General features: G+C 47.2%; 2 protein-coding genes and 1 long non-coding RNA gene across 3 annotated transcripts in view; 1 reads left to right on the top strand and 2 right to left on the bottom strand.

Moving 5' to 3' along the window:
- LOC307215122 overlaps nt 1-12,910 on the top strand; it is a 37,775-nt gene extending 24,865 nt beyond the window's left edge. The window contains exons 2-3 of the long non-coding RNA XR_013838287.1: nt 6,724-8,274; nt 11,279-12,910. This is a non-coding gene — a long non-coding RNA (uncharacterized lncRNA). The remainder of the gene's footprint in view (nt 1-6,723; nt 8,275-11,278) is intronic.
- LOC307214715 (uncharacterized protein) overlaps nt 1-14,797 on the bottom strand; it is a 46,188-nt gene that overhangs the window by 18,075 nt on the left and 13,316 nt on the right. Inside the window, exon 5 of the mRNA XM_079973639.1 lies at nt 345-471. Within this exon, the coding sequence (XP_079829765.1) occupies nt 345-471 (127 nt within the window). The remainder of the gene's footprint in view (nt 1-344; nt 472-14,797) is intronic.
- LOC307215064 (zinc finger and SCAN domain-containing protein 31-like) lies at nt 1,433-4,123 on the bottom strand. Its single transcript, XM_079974227.1, has 3 exons — nt 3,606-4,123; nt 1,842-2,334; nt 1,433-1,645 (listed from the first exon to the last, which is right to left on the bottom strand). Exons 2-3 carry the CDS (start codon nt 2,241-2,243, stop codon nt 1,502-1,504), a joined length of 546 nt encoding a protein of 181 aa, XP_079830353.1. The 5' UTR covers nt 2,244-2,334; nt 3,606-4,123; the 3' UTR covers nt 1,433-1,501.

Consider the following 14,797-nt stretch of genomic DNA (forward strand, 5'->3'; position numbering starts at 1 on the left):
TCCCCTCCATCTCCAATGTCAGTCGTCTCTTTGGTCAACCCAAGACTGACAGGAGCAAAAACAAAAACAGAAAACCTGAAGCTACTTATCTTTCCTAACAGTTCTGAAGCTGACATTTAAGATAGCCTGGGCAGTTCAGACCAGCCCAAAACTGGTAGGAAAAGGGATAATTTGAGGAAGATTGTTCAAAGAAAAAACTGTAAGTTACTGTTTATTGTGGGGGTGTTAGGTTCCCAGGAGTTATAGGGGGCGCTGTTGAGCTCTGTGAAAATTTATGAGGTTGGTCCCATAGAGGTATTTTTTGAAGTTCCAGTCTGATATGACAATCCCACAGGGAGCCTTACCAAGAGAGGCCACGATCCCACAATTCTCCTCCATGACATCCTTATGCAGAGCTCTCTGGTCAGGATCGAGCAACGCCCACTCCTCGTCCGTGAAACAAACAGCAACATCTTCAAAGCACACTGGACCCTAAATGAAAAAGGGATATGTCCTCCTCTGAGACAGCAGAAATATGATCTGCTCCACAATGCTCTGTTGCTTCCAGTTTGCTTGATGGAAGGATCCACTTTCTCCTCTCCTAGTGAGCTGTTCCAGGAAGGTTCCCTCCCAATGCCCTAGAGCCAAATTCAAGGGGTCCATGGGAGCATGGAGAGGGGGAGGATTGGGAGGCAGGCCCCATTTTTCATCCGATGTGCCTGGTTAGGTGAATCCAGGCCACTATTTGTTCTCATTTGTCCACTGCTTAGAAAACAATTTTAGCATTCAGTGATCAATCTACAATTAAAATAAGCCTATTTTGGTCTCCTGGCTCTGAGAGACAAGCAGGGAGGGTGGCTTCTGGCAAAAGGAGAGGTAGCCACTGGTGGCTCCTCCTCCTCCTGACTCACCTCAGCTTCTCAACCTTCCTCTCCCACTTGCCTCCTTCCTCTTCTGCCTCTGATTCTGCACTGCATTCTGCCACAGAGTCTCCCAGCTCACTAAGCCCATTCAGCTTCTGACACCTCCTCTTCGCAGGCTTCTCCCTCTTGCCCCTCTGATCGCTCATCCTTCCTCCACCTCCACTCCTTCGGCTCTGAGCCATCTTCCCTTCCTGGTTCCCCAGCTGCTTCCTCCCACCATTCCTCTGTGCCCAACCAGTCCAAGATACTGCTCCATCCCTCGGCCTCTGTCCCCACAAGGCAGCTTCCCCTGACCTGATCTGGTTCCACAGCCGCTGCTTCCCTTCTGCCACCATGAAAAGGCGGATCAGGAAGTCTTTCCGACATCCTTCTGCCATCTGCAAGAGAAAAAAGGTAAGCAGGACGCCAGGAGTGCCTGCTTCTCTCACAGGTGAAACAGGGCATCTCTAACTGCAGATGTGCCTTGAGAAAACCTTTCCTGCTGAGAGCATTTGGATGTTTGTGCCCATTTCATATGTTTGTTTGTGCAGAAATACATCTCCCCTCCTCTGGACCCTTCTTCCCAACTGTTTCCCTCCAAAACAAGATGAAAAGAACCCTCAGATGAGTTGGAAAACCAACAGAATGAGACCAAACGGAGAAAAGCCTCCTTCCTCCTTACCCAGTGGCCTCTCTCTGGTGTCCAACGGAGGCCTCTCTACCTCACAGGAATCCAGGTCCATTTCTGCAAAGAGATCCTTTCCCTGAAAAAGAAACAAGGATTCAAAACAGAGAATGGGGAGAAATACTAGAAAGAGAATGACAAAGACTTGAAGGGTGTGAGATCTCATTCCATGGATGCTTTCCCAGAAAATGGATGGGCCATCAGCAGACCATTATGGGATGTTCTCTGTCCTGTTTGGAGCCCCTTGGGAGTATCCAGAGGAAAGTCTCTCTCACCTGCTTTCTCTCCTCTGCCTGACTCAGGAGAAAACCTTCGGCCAGGGCCACCGCCTGGGAACTGGTCTCTGCTCCACAGTCCCTCACCCAGCTCTCCATCTCCAGGGGAAGGACAGCCAGGAACTGCTCCAAGATCACCAGGTCCAGCATCTCAGCTTTCGTGTGCCTTTCCGGCTTCAGCCACTGGTGGCAAAAGTGGTAGAGTCGGCTGCCAACCTCTCGGGGTCCTTTGGCCTCCTGGCTGCAGAACTGCCTCACCTGCTTGCTCTGCACCTCTGAGCAGATGGTGTCCACCTCACCATGGATCTTCTGCACTGGGTTTTCCCAGAATCCCCCACTGCTCCCAGTTTGGTTAGCAGGGCCTCTTCCTGCTTCAAGGCCAGCTGAGTCTCGCTCATCCATCTGTGCTCTCAGGAAGCCTCTGAGAGATCAGAAGAAATCCTTTGGTCTTCTGACAAGTTCTGTTTGTCGTAATCAAAAGCTCTAGGAAATTCTACAAAGCAAATACATTGTTCTGTTACAGAATTTGTAGGACGGGGGGGGGGGGGGGAAATGGTTCCCTGAGGAAACATGGATGAGTCTTGCTGGGAACCAGGGCTGGACTGCACCGCATCCCAGACCATGAGATATCTTTTTGAAAAGAAAGATCAGGAAGAGGAGAAGAACTAAGTCTCTCGCCTTCTAGCAATGCAAAATGTGGAGGCCACTGAAGGGATTTCTGGGAGATTAATCGACCTGGTTTCTGCTGCCTTCCAGTCAATGCATGAAGTCAGAACCAACTGACAAGAGAATCGTTTGTATTTTGTGAAAATGGATACATGGCTCTAGTGGGGGTCCTCACCCCGGGGTCCTCAGGAGTTGCTCCCCCCCCCCCACTCCCCTGCTTCTGTCTCCTTTTCTTGTACTTGGACTCTCTGCCGCTCTCCAGACTTCTGGGGCGGGGTCCCTTTTTCTTTGCTCTGAGAGCCAGGTATGTATCTGACCAACCCCCTGAGGGCCAAGTGGGCAGGGCCAAAGACATCTCCATTGAAATTTAGGTGGGTAATTTTTTATTTTAATATTATTACTACTATTATTAATATTATTATTACTACTATTATTATTCTGTTAGATAGCTTCACACACACACATACCCAATGATGCCATGGTCCCTGGAGGCTCAGTGAGTAGCAGCGCCCATTTCCGGCTTCTTTGCCAGCAACAATCCCTTTGGGACAGCGAGGATGTGGTCCTGGGTGCCATGCTCTGGGTGCGAGGGGATTGCTGCAGTGGCCTCCGTGGGGAGCTGCCATGGGAGACGACTGGGAAACTGGTCTGCAATGCAGCAGCCAGACTATGGGCTGGGATCCCTCTCTTTATTCCTGGCCTTTCTCTCCCACCTTTCCTTCCTTCCTTCCTCCATGTGGGGTTTTCTTGGGGGGGGGGGAGCTAGTCCACCTCCTCCTCCAGCTTTGGAAAACCATTTGCACATGTTCCCTCTGTTGTGCAATGAGGCTGAGCGATGTCACACAGAGTTAAAGTCCCAGGGACTCCTTTGTTTAAAGAAGGGAGATTTAAAAAGGGAGTCAGGGACCCTCTGATCTGCAGGAAGGAGAGCGTGGCAGACCTGGCCCCTCCCTGGCAGGACCCTCTCCTCCTCTCTGACTTGGGGTCCCCCCCTCCAGGAGCAGATCAAGCCCCCCAGGCACCCTCCCCTGCCGCAGCCCTGGGACCCCCCCCCCGTCTCCCCCCTGCACCCTCTGGGGGGGGAGAGAGGAGACTCACCAGATCCCAGGAGGGGACAGCGAGGCAGCCCTTGCAGGAGAGACCCCAAAGCAAGGAAAGGACTGGGGAGGGAGGGGCCTTGGCTCTGGAGGACCTGGCCCCCTCTTGCTTCCTGGCCTCTCTAGGAAGGCAGCTCACTTCCCTTTAACCCTTGCCAAGCCGAGTCCCTCCAGCTCAGCCCTCTCTCGCTTAGCAGAACCTCAGATTTCTATTATTTTTTATGGATTTCGGGGGGCAGCTGCCCCCCTGGCTCCTCCCATGCCCAGATATCCTTTTGGGGGTGAGGCTCTTGGCTGGACTCTGAGCATCTCCCTCCCTCGGCCAGAAACCAGAGGAAGAGCTTGCAGGGAAAAGGGCTTTGCAGGAGGCAAGGAAGCTCCTCCTGGAATTCCGGAGTGGAGAGAGAGGAGGGGATCCCAGGGTCATCTAGTCCAACCCGAAGCAAGAGGGGTCTAGTTCCCTAAACCGGCAGCCCTGTTGAGGGAAGCTTTTAATGTTTAATAGGTTATTGTATTTTAGTGTTTTATTGGAAACCGCCCAGAGCGGCTGGGGAAACCCAGCCAGATGGGCGGGGTATAAATGATATTATTATTATTATTATTATTATTATTACAACCCTCAGCAATGCAGGAATCTCAGCTGAAGCATCCATGGCAGATGGCCGTCCGATCTCTGCTTAGAAACCTCCAAGGAAGGAGAGTCCCCCACCTCCCAAGGGAGACCTTTCCCCTGCCAAAATGTGTAATAATGAGTAATAAATTCAATGAGTAAATGAGTAATACTTTCTCATGCATGCTTTTTATGCTAATATACAAAAGTATGCCATTTCCCTTTCCAGAAATGCTTAATCGCTAATTCAATGGACTGAAAATGGATGGTTGCTGTTATTATCTTTAGGGAAGCTTTTAATATTTGATGGACTATTGTATTTTAATATTTTGTTGGAAGCCGCCCAGAGTGGCTGGGGAAAGCCAGCCAGATGGGCGGGGTATAAATATATGCTTATGCTTATGATTATTTATTAAATGAAAGAGGCAGGTGGAATCTCCATGGTGGCTAATAGCATACCGTATTTTTCGCACCATAGGACGCACCGGACAATAGGACGCACCTTGTTTTAGAGGGGGGAGAACAAGAAAAAAATTCTCCCCCTCTCTGCCCAGCGCCCCTTCAGCGAAGCGGCAGGAGCTGCTGCGAAGAGAGGGGGAGAATTTTCCCCCTCTTGTTTTCCCGCTCTAAAACAAGGTGCCGTTTAAGGTGCATTCAGGTGGCTACCTTGGAAGCCTGGAGAACGAGAGGGGTCGGTGCGCAACGACCCCTCTCGCTCTCCAGGCTTCAGGTTCCTTTCGACCTGCTCTTTGGGGCTGGCGGAGGGAAGCCCACCACCAGCCCCAAAGAGCAGGTCAGGGAGCAGCGGAAAGGCGCAGCGGAGAGGCTCCTGCCATAGCCCCGCGTCACCTCTCCAGCCGGGTTCTTCTTTAGCCCCGCGCGCGCTCTCCTGGCTGGAGAGGTGACGCGGGGCTATAGAGGCTCCTGCTATAGTTGCGCGTCACCTCTCCAGCCGGGAGAGGGTCGCGGGGTTCTTCTTTAGCCCCGCGCGCGCTCTCCTGGCTGGAGAGGTGACGCGGGGCTATAGAGGCTCCTGCTATAGTTGCGCGTCACCTCTCCAGCCGGGAGAGGGTCGCGGGGTGCTTCTTTAGCCCCGCGCGTGCTCTCCCGGCTGGAGGTGACGCGTGGCTATAGAGGCTCCTGCCATAGCCGCGCGTCACCTCTCCAGCCGGGAGAGGCTCCTGCCATAGCTGCACGTCACCTCTCCAGCCGGGAGAGGGTCGCAGGGGACTGCTTTAGCCCCCCGCCATAGCCGCGCATCACCTCTCCAGCCAGAAGAGGGTCGTGGGGCTATGGCGTCTTCGCTCCATAGGACGCACACACATTTCCCCTTCATTTTTGAAGGGGAAAGAGTGCGTCCTATAGAGCGAAAAATACGGTAACACTGAAAGGCTAGTGAACTATGGGGAGCCCTAGAGCATCTGCTTGGCATGCAGAATGTCCCAGTCAGTGTAGACCAGGGGTCCTCAAACTATGTTCCACGGGATGAATCCAGCCCGTCAGGGTCGTGAATCTGGCTTGCACAGCCATTTCAGAACCCGCCAAGTGTCTGAGGCTGAAAGGATCTCGCCACCCGCTCAGTCGTTGCGTCGCACTGTGGTAAACGCCACAAGCGTGTTGGCGGCTCTACCAATGGAAGGCCAGGGGGTTTTGCCCGGGGACAGGGAAGTGTTGTCTTTTGGCTTGAAGAGCGAAATTGAGGTTGGTGGAGAAAGGCAGACTTGGATCAATTCGGTTTCGTTACATAGACGTTTACTTTAAAGGTGGGAGAAGGAAGTATAGTCCTATTTTTGTGCATGGAGCAGCGGTATTTCCACTCATGTGGTTTACATGCTCTGAAAGCTGGGGTCTGTTTTGATATTGAAATTTTAAAAGGGTGGAGTGGAACCGGATATTGACCATCTTGTTAGCCTGGGGCAACCTTTTTCAGCCATGGGACAGTCCACTGTCCCTCAGACCATGTGGGGGGCCAGACTATATTTTTTTTTGGGGGGGGGGGAATGTCCATCTGCCAGAGAGGAGGACCATGCTGGCCTAGGTTCACGTATCCTGTTTGAAAGGGGAATCATCTTAGGGACTTCCTGTGAAAATCTGGGTCAGGAATGCTGTTCCTTGAATGTACAAACACACAAGACGTAACCGGCTGTGCATTCACATAAACAATACTCTTCTATACATTCTCATCACAATATCAAAAGTTTATCTTGCACAGAAACAGCACATAAAGTGCAATAATATAGACAGAAGTCCCCAATAAATCATTCATAAAGACCAAGTGTCTGCTAGTTTCTGTTCCACATACGTTCATAAAGTCCAAATTGGAGCCTATTACAGTTCCACAGTGTTGACAAGGATTTCCGGAATAATGCCTTGTTTCGCTCTCATGGGCTCCATCCGTTGTACATATTCTAAGTAATATAAATGAATATAATGTTGTAATTCAACATATTTTAACAAATTAACAAACCTGTGTATGGATCAAGTTTGCTTTACATTTGTTGTTTTAAAGGGGTCACTTAAAGAAGAAAACCTTGCAGCTGCAGATTGCTGTCACCTGTAACTAAAATCAATGCTGCGCCTGTCTATACACATTGTAAGAGTTGTTGTTCACTGCAGAAACCACTATAAGTTCCATTATCTGGATACTTCATATATGGTATGTACTTTTATAGCACAATTGTTTTTATAATTTTAATTTGTTAAACGATCTAGTGGTCGATCCACAACTCTGGTCACTGCTCCCTGAGAAAAGCTCAACAACTCTGGGCAAAGACAATGGGTAGATCACTTGCAGGATTTTTATTACTGGGAGTAGATCTCAGTCTCTTGGAAGTTCTGCCATTGTGGCCAGTTCAAGGTACCAGCACAACTTTAATTGCCACTCATCTTTTGTTGATATTAACTCATTTTCCAGTATTTTGCTATTAACATCCTAGCTGCTGTTGTCATGTAAAGAAACACTCTTTTATTTTCATTTGGTATGCTTATTGTAAGAATATAAAATAGGAAAGCTTTGGTTTTCTTTAAAATAAATAGCATTTATTTTATTTTCCCTTTGGGGACATGTCCTCCACATGTGGAATAAGGTTGCCTCATTTTGTCTGCCTCTCCAACATTTATTGCTGATATTTATTTTGACTGATTTGGATGTGGTCAGGTACCATCTAAATATCAGATAGCACGTGGTGAATTTTATGTCTTTTTCCATAATTCCCCCCATTTTTCATCTTGATTGGATAGCTACAATCGTGTGCCCATTTCACCATCACCTCCTCCACCTCCTAGTCTTTAAGGTTCCTGTCTAGCAACAATCTGTGTGGTTTTGATAATATCTTTGTATTGTTTAATAATATTATTAAAAAACAACAACAACCCGCTGTTGTTCTGTCAAGTCCATTTATTTTTTGTCTGGAAAAAATTGTTTAGCTGGTAATCTATCTTTTTTACTTTTGTTTTCCTTTAATATTTTTCTTTTTTGTATTTTTAGCATATAATAACAGTCGTAATTATATGGAAATGTGATAATAATATTGAAATGAATAAAATGCTTAACTCGCCAAGATTTTTATTGTTTGCGGCTTCCCAAGAAAACTCAAGGAGATTCTCTCCTTTTTGGCTTTTACCTCTTACCTCTATAACTGTGTCTTTATGTCCCAAAAGTCCTGCCCCACCCTCCCGCTTACAGGATATCCCTTCTACAGATGTCAACGCAGACCCAACGATGGAAAGCCCTCAGCCCAATTCCTCGTGACCACAAGACTATTTATTACCTGCAGCAACAACAACAACAAAAGACACCAGAGTGGCCCCAGCTATCTCTTTCCAAAGGATATAGACTGACAGGGAGGGGGCTGACAAAGGGGGGAAAGTTGAATTGCAAGCACATTCTCTTACCTCTTAAACCTCAAGACTCGGTGCCCCAGGATTGAAAAGATATGTAAAAGATCACAATTGCCTCAAGATATGCAACTGAGATTTCATTAGTATGTTGTGTGTTATTATGTAGGAATGCTGTGTCTGGCAGTATGTTATTTCCACAAAGGGGGGATTCAATTTTTGTGTATAATTGTTTTTATGTTCAATGTATAGTGTCTTATTGCCTACACCCCAATGGAGAATTCTCATGCGTTTTAAGCTTTCTAATAGATCAGACTATTGCGGAGTCCAGTATTGAGATTAGATCAATTTATGACCACATTTCCTTGTTCCACCTGGCACTCTGCAGTGTGCCAACCTTCTCTATCCATTTTTAAATGGTTTCAAATTCACTTCGCCAAGACAAAGCTTCAGGAGCCATTAAACAGCAGATACATGAAGGTGTATATGCTTTGACTTAGCAGGAATGGTCCCTTATAGAGTTAAAATGACTAATTTGAACAACTGCCCTTTTTAGAATGGTTTTTCACAGACATAAAAGACAGAGTCGGTTTTGTCCTCCCAGACTTTAAATTATATTATGAAGCTGCATGCCTGATATGGATTAGGGACTGGGTGAAGGTGGAAAAGCAAGAAGCATTAGAATTGGAAGGACATGACAATAGATTTGGCTGGCACACATATTTATGGCATGGGAAAGGGAAGGTACATAAAAGTTTTTATAACCATATAATTTTGAAATCACTAATGAGTGTATGAGAGAGATATAAAGATTTGTTAGAACAGCAACCCCCTTGGTGGCTTTCACCACATGAAGCTTTACTGCTCAAACCACTTGGAAAGAAAGGAAAGTGGCTTACCTATGCTGACTTGGTAAAGGATCAAGAAGGAAAATGGAAACGAAGAGATTACGAGGAAATAAAAGACCATTTTCAGAGTTGGTTACAAGAAGACAATAAGAAATGATTTCGCTATATAACATCTAGATTTCAAAAGGAAGTCGTAGAAGGGAAAGGGAAGTTGCTGAAAGGTGCATTCTGCTAGAATGGGAAACAAAAGATGAAGAGGTGAAATCAGTCATGATTAAATGGGCACAAGATATAGGTCATAATATAATGTGGGAAGGGAGGTTTTCTTTCTGTGGGGAGGGGAAATGGGGGGAATGAGGATGATGTGTTTTTTATAAATTGCTGTTCAAATTCCTAATAAAAAATATTCCAAAAAAAAAGTTGAGAACCATGGGGCTATATAAATTCTAATTGGAATCAGTTTGAATTGGGCAAGTGTATCCAGGCTGCAATTATCTTTTTGGTCCCTTAGGAACTGTGGGGTTAGGCTCTGCGATCCAGAGCGTGTGGAGTCCAATACTCTTATGCTGCGACTCAGCTTCCTGGACTTGTAGCAGAGAAACACAGCTTTGTGCTTGTGTGTGTAAGCATGCAGAAAACAGCATCTATACACAGCCACTTTCTAATCTAAGCAGCTTTATTTATGTACAGAAGCAAAAATAAATCATCCGTTCTGGGAGCGGCAGATATAGCTACTCCTTTCGTCTTGGTCAGAAAACGAAAGCAGAAAGACAAATAAGAGTTCCCGGATGTAGGGATCTCCACCCCTCAGTGGGCACAACACAAGACTCTGAGCTGTTTTAACCCTGTAAGCTCTGATTCTCCTCACTGTTGATTTTTGCAGAGTCCCGAGCACAGCGGAATGATGAGCAGTACGTGCCACATACTCTACATTATTTTACTTTATTTACACTTCAATGCTAAGAGCTTACAAACAAGCATCTTGCTTCTGCAAGGAGCAGAGAGGCATCCTCTCCCTCTGAAGCACGGAGAGAACTGTGAAAAACAGGAAACCAGTGTACGTCACATCCAGTCTCCTTTCCCGTGAGAAATTCCAACAGCAACTCTGACTGTGGAATGTAAACATTGTCTTGTGACAAGCACTTCGCTGCACAGTGAAGAGAGCAGAAACCAACACTCACACCCCCTCTTGTCCTGCACTGCTGGGGCTCGTAAGCATCAACACTTACCCCCAAAACAACCCTGCACAGAATTCACTGTGCCTCTGGAAACTCAAAGGTTTAGTAAACCAACCTGCCAGATTCTGCTGGCTTGGACATTCAGCATCACCAAGCCAGACTGGACATTCCGACACACATTTTGGAAACGTATGTCCAAATGTTTGGTTCTGGCCTTAAACTGCCCAGACTCTGCCAACTTCAGACAGGGTTGATTATCCTCCCAAACAGTGACGGGCAAACAACAATCCCCGCAGATTTCTCTAGTTCTCTGCAAAGCTCTGACAATGCACTGAATTCAGCTTCAGTAGAGGAAAGCGCAATGAGACTCTGCTTTTGGTACTTCCACCCACCTAGAGTGTCCCCAAACTTTATTCCCATCCCAGGCACAGACTTCCTGTCTTCCAGATTCGCCCAGTCGCTATCAGTTCAGAACGTAAGCTTGGTTTCACCCTTAGCCGACAGTCTGAGACAGAAATCTTTGGTATCCTGCAGGTAACCCAGCATCCTCTTGATACCATTCCAGGCACTCACACTTGGCCTTGTAGCTTCCCTGCTGAGCAGATTGGTAGCAAATGCTAGCGTATGTCTGGTCTGCTCCACTGGGAGAGATACAGCAAACTACCCAGAGCTGACTGAAAGATCTCAGTGTTTTCGAACTTGGCACATTCCCCTAGCTGACTGTCTTTCATGTAGCTTGTCTCCATGGGTGTACTGACCCCTGCACATTCAGACATTCTGAACTTCTCAAGCAACTGCTCAATCTGGCCTTTCTGACTGAGCAAGAAGCTTCCATCCTGGGACTTATCTATCTGGACGCCTAGGTAAACTTTCACTGGATCTAGGTTTTTGAGTTGGAAATGTTTTCCAAGCTCTGTGCCAAACCCTTGAACCTCTTTCCCTGTCTTTGCCATAGATTGTATCATCCACAAAAATCAAGACCACCTCTTGTGACTCTCCTGACCCTTTCAGGTACAGGCAGCTATCAGCAAGACTCCTCTTGAAACCCATGCTCTCTAAGGCTTCATTCAGACACAAGTTCCAGTTCCTGGCCAATTGCTTCAGACCGTAAATGGACTTATGAAGCTTCCACACTGCATCTGGCCTATTGCTCTCAAGCCCTGGAGGAGGATGCATGTACAGATCCTCCTGGAGGTCTGAGTTCAAATAGGCTACATCCACATCAAAGTGATACACCTGATGACCTCTCTGTGCAGCAATGGCTAAGAGCATGCACAGACTTTTACTTCTGGAAGTAGGAGCATACACCTCAGTGTAAGGCAGCAGTTCCACTGTGTAAACCCTCTGGCTACCAGCCTAGCCTTGTACTGCAGTTCTCCAGTTGCTGTGGGTTTAAGACGGTAAACCCGGCGGCTGCTCACGGCCTGCTTGCCTGCTGGCAGCGTTGTGATGGAGAACACACCTAGAGACTCCATTGAGTTCATTTCCTTCTGCATTGCCTCTTGCCACTTCCTGGCTTCCTCTTCAGGCAACTTCTGAACTTCCTCAATACTCTCTGGTTCACACTGAGCCACACCAATCCACACGCTAGTGACCTCAAACCTTTCAGGTGGTTTTCCTTTAGTAGTGTGAGCTGAACACCTCAGCACAACCTCAGGTACCCCCCCTCTGACCCACTAGGGCAAACTAGTGTGTTCTTGCTCTCCCCTCTGACTTACTGCGCATTCTGGATTTCTCAACTGGACTTGTGGGTGAGGAGGAGCACTCTTTGGCTCTAGTTTAACAGCTTTAGATGCCCTTTCCTGTTCCTGCTCTGGGTTGGGACTCTGAGCCTCAGCAGCAGGATCAGTTTCTACCTTTCCTTCATCAGCAGTCAGCAGACTCTCTGAAAGAATGTCTGGATTCCCATGTATGCATTTCTACCCACTCTGCTCACAGAACTCAGCATTCCTGCTGACTAGAATCCTAGACTGATTGCCTTCTGGATAGGCAAATCTCCACCACTTGGTCCCTGGCTCATACCCACAAAGGATCATTCTCTGGGACCTAGGGCCACCCTTTCTGTGTTTGGCACAAGGACCCAAGCCTCACATCCAAACACACGGAAGAAATGCACCTTCATTCCAGGTATTTGTCACATACCTTCATCTTGCACCCCTCAGTGCACCCTGGGACCTTCTTCACGTACCCCCAGTTGATATGTGACATTCTCCAGTGCCAAACGCCATGATGGCACCCGTCATGAATAGGAAGGTTACCACACTGTGCTTGTGCATCCTCAGTGGGACCTTTACGTGCAATAGGCGATTCTAGCACAAACAGCCTGTCTTTGCACTCAACACTGACCAGTTGTCGCCCACCTCTGGAAATGGAATAGACATTATTGAACCCACACACTTTGAACCCAACATGGACAAGAGAGGAAACAGAAAGGAAACAGCACTGCATCTCTGGAACGACATAGGCCTCAATCTCCGCCTGTAAAAAAGAACAATAAACAGAGCCAGACATAGCGCTTGGAACCATCTGCAAGAGTTACACTTCTTCCAGTTTTCACAGCCTTGCAGTTCCACAAAAAACCACTAGATAGCGATGACATGAGGTGGTGACTGGCCCCACTGACAATCACCCAGCTCAGCACGTGGCCCTGGTCGCAGTTTTTCACTGTTGCCATAGCAGCAGCCAAATGATACTGTGACGACATGTCTCTGCCAGTTTCCTTGAGACCTTTTGAGGCTTCCCACACTTGGCAGCTCCTGTTATCTGGTTGCCAAAGAAAACAGCCTTGGAGACATCCTGTGGCTCCACTGGACAATTCCAGACCAGGTGGAATTCAGAGCTGCACCGGAAACGCATCAGGAAGAAAAAGCTTTCAGTCTCTTCACTTCTCCCTTCTCCCTTCACCCCACTCTTGGGTGCAGCACAGCCTGGGCCTGCTCACCCTCCAGCTTTCTGCCTGTAATGCCTATAATGGCAGCAACTTTTAAAAAAAGTAATATTTTGAGCTCGTAGTTCAATTTCCCAGCAGCTCCCCTTGCCTGGAAGAACACTTCTAGCATTCCATCTCCTCTACCTGTGGCATTGTTCAGCAGTGGGGAAAGTGACCTCTTCACACCGGATGTCTATTTGGTATGGCCCTTTCCAGGTTTTTGCCTGCTCATTGCGTTTGTTTTTCTTTGGTCTCCTATGTGTGTTGCCAGTAGAAGCCACAATTCTGTGGGTACTCTAGGTGGTGCAGAAAGTTGGCAGCTATTCCCTACACCCACAGGTCTCAGGATGGTTACAACATAAAAAAACAAAATAAAAACACAAAACACCACATTTTAAAAGGGCATTAAATGTCAATCAGCCAAAGGCCTGGTTAAAAAAGTGTGGATTTGCCTGGCTCCTAAATCTGTACAATGGTTTTTCTAACCTTTGTATGGATTCTTTGATGGGAAGTAAGATTGGCCCTCTGACTGAAGCTTTTTCCACATTCCACACACTGATATGGTTTCTCCCCTGTATGAATTCTTTGATGTGAAGTGAGATTGTGGCTGTGACTGAAGCTCTTTCCACATTCCACACACTGATATGGTTTCTCCCCTGTATGAATTCTTTGATGGGAAGTGAGTTTGGAGTTCTGAGTGAAGCTCGTTCCACATTCCACACACTGATAGGGTTTCTCCCCTGTATGAATTCTCTGATGCTTAGTGAGATAGGAGCTCTGAGTGAAGCTCTTTCCACATTCCACACACTGATGGAGTTTCTCGTCTGTATGAATTCTCTGATGCTTAGTGAGATAGGAGCTCTGAGTGAAGCTCTTTCCGCATTCCACACACTGATAGGGTTTCTCGCCTGTATGAATTCTTCGATGGGAAGTGAGAGAGGAGCTTTCAGGGAAGCTCTTTCCACATTCCACACAGAGATAGGGTTTCTCCCCTGTATGAATTCTTTGATGGGAAGTGAGAGAGGAGCTCTGAATGAAGCTCTTTCCACATTCCGCACACTGATAGGGTTTCTCCCCTGTATGATTTCTTTGATGGTAAGTGAGACCGGAGCTGTGACTGAAGCTCTTTCCGCATTCCACACACTGATAGGGTTTCTCCCCTGTATGAATTCTTTGATGGTAAGTGAGACTGGAGATCTGACTGAAGCTCTTTCCGCATTCCACACACTGATAGGGTTTCTCCCCTGTATGAATTCTCTTATGGGAAGTGAGATCGTGGCTCATTCTGAAGCTCTTTCCGCATTCCACACACGGATAGGGTTTCTCCCCTGTATGAATTCTTCGATGTGAAGTGAGATCGGAGCTCTTCCTGAAGCTCTTTCCACATTCGACACACTGATAGGGTTTCTCCCCTGTATGAATTCTTCGATGTGAAGTGAGAGAGTAGCTCTGAATGAAGCTCTTTCCACATTCCACACACTGATAGGGTTTTTCCCCTGTATGAATTCTCTGATGCTTAGTGAGATGGGAGATCCAACTGAAGCTCTTTCCACATTCCACACACTGATAGAGTTTCTCCCCTGTGTGAATTCTTTGATGGGAAGTGAGAGAGGAACTCTGGCTGAAGGTCTTTCCACATTCCATGCGCTGATAGAGTTTATTTCCAATGAGATTTTGTTGATGGGAAGTGGAATTGGAGCTCTGATTGCAGCTTTCTCCACACTCAAAATTTTTACGCGGCTTCTCTCTGGGGATTTTATCGTGGTCACCTTTGTTCTCAATTTTCGATTC

The sequence above is a fragment of the Podarcis cretensis genome (genome assembly GCF_951804945.1).
Source record: "Podarcis cretensis genome assembly, chromosome: 4".
Taxonomy (NCBI): Eukaryota; Metazoa; Chordata; class Lepidosauria; order Squamata; family Lacertidae; genus Podarcis; species Podarcis cretensis.

Excerpts from the sequence above, each read along its gene's own strand:
- LOC307215064 (XM_079974227.1), bottom strand. The coding sequence starts at position 2,243 with ATGGATGAGCGAGACTCAGCTGGCCTTGAAGCAGGAAGAGGCCCTGCT. Across the intron at positions 1,646-1,841 it reads AGGCAGAGGAGAGAAAGCAG|GGAAAGGATCTCTTTGCAGA; the intron begins GTGAGAGAGACT and ends TTTCTTTTTCAG.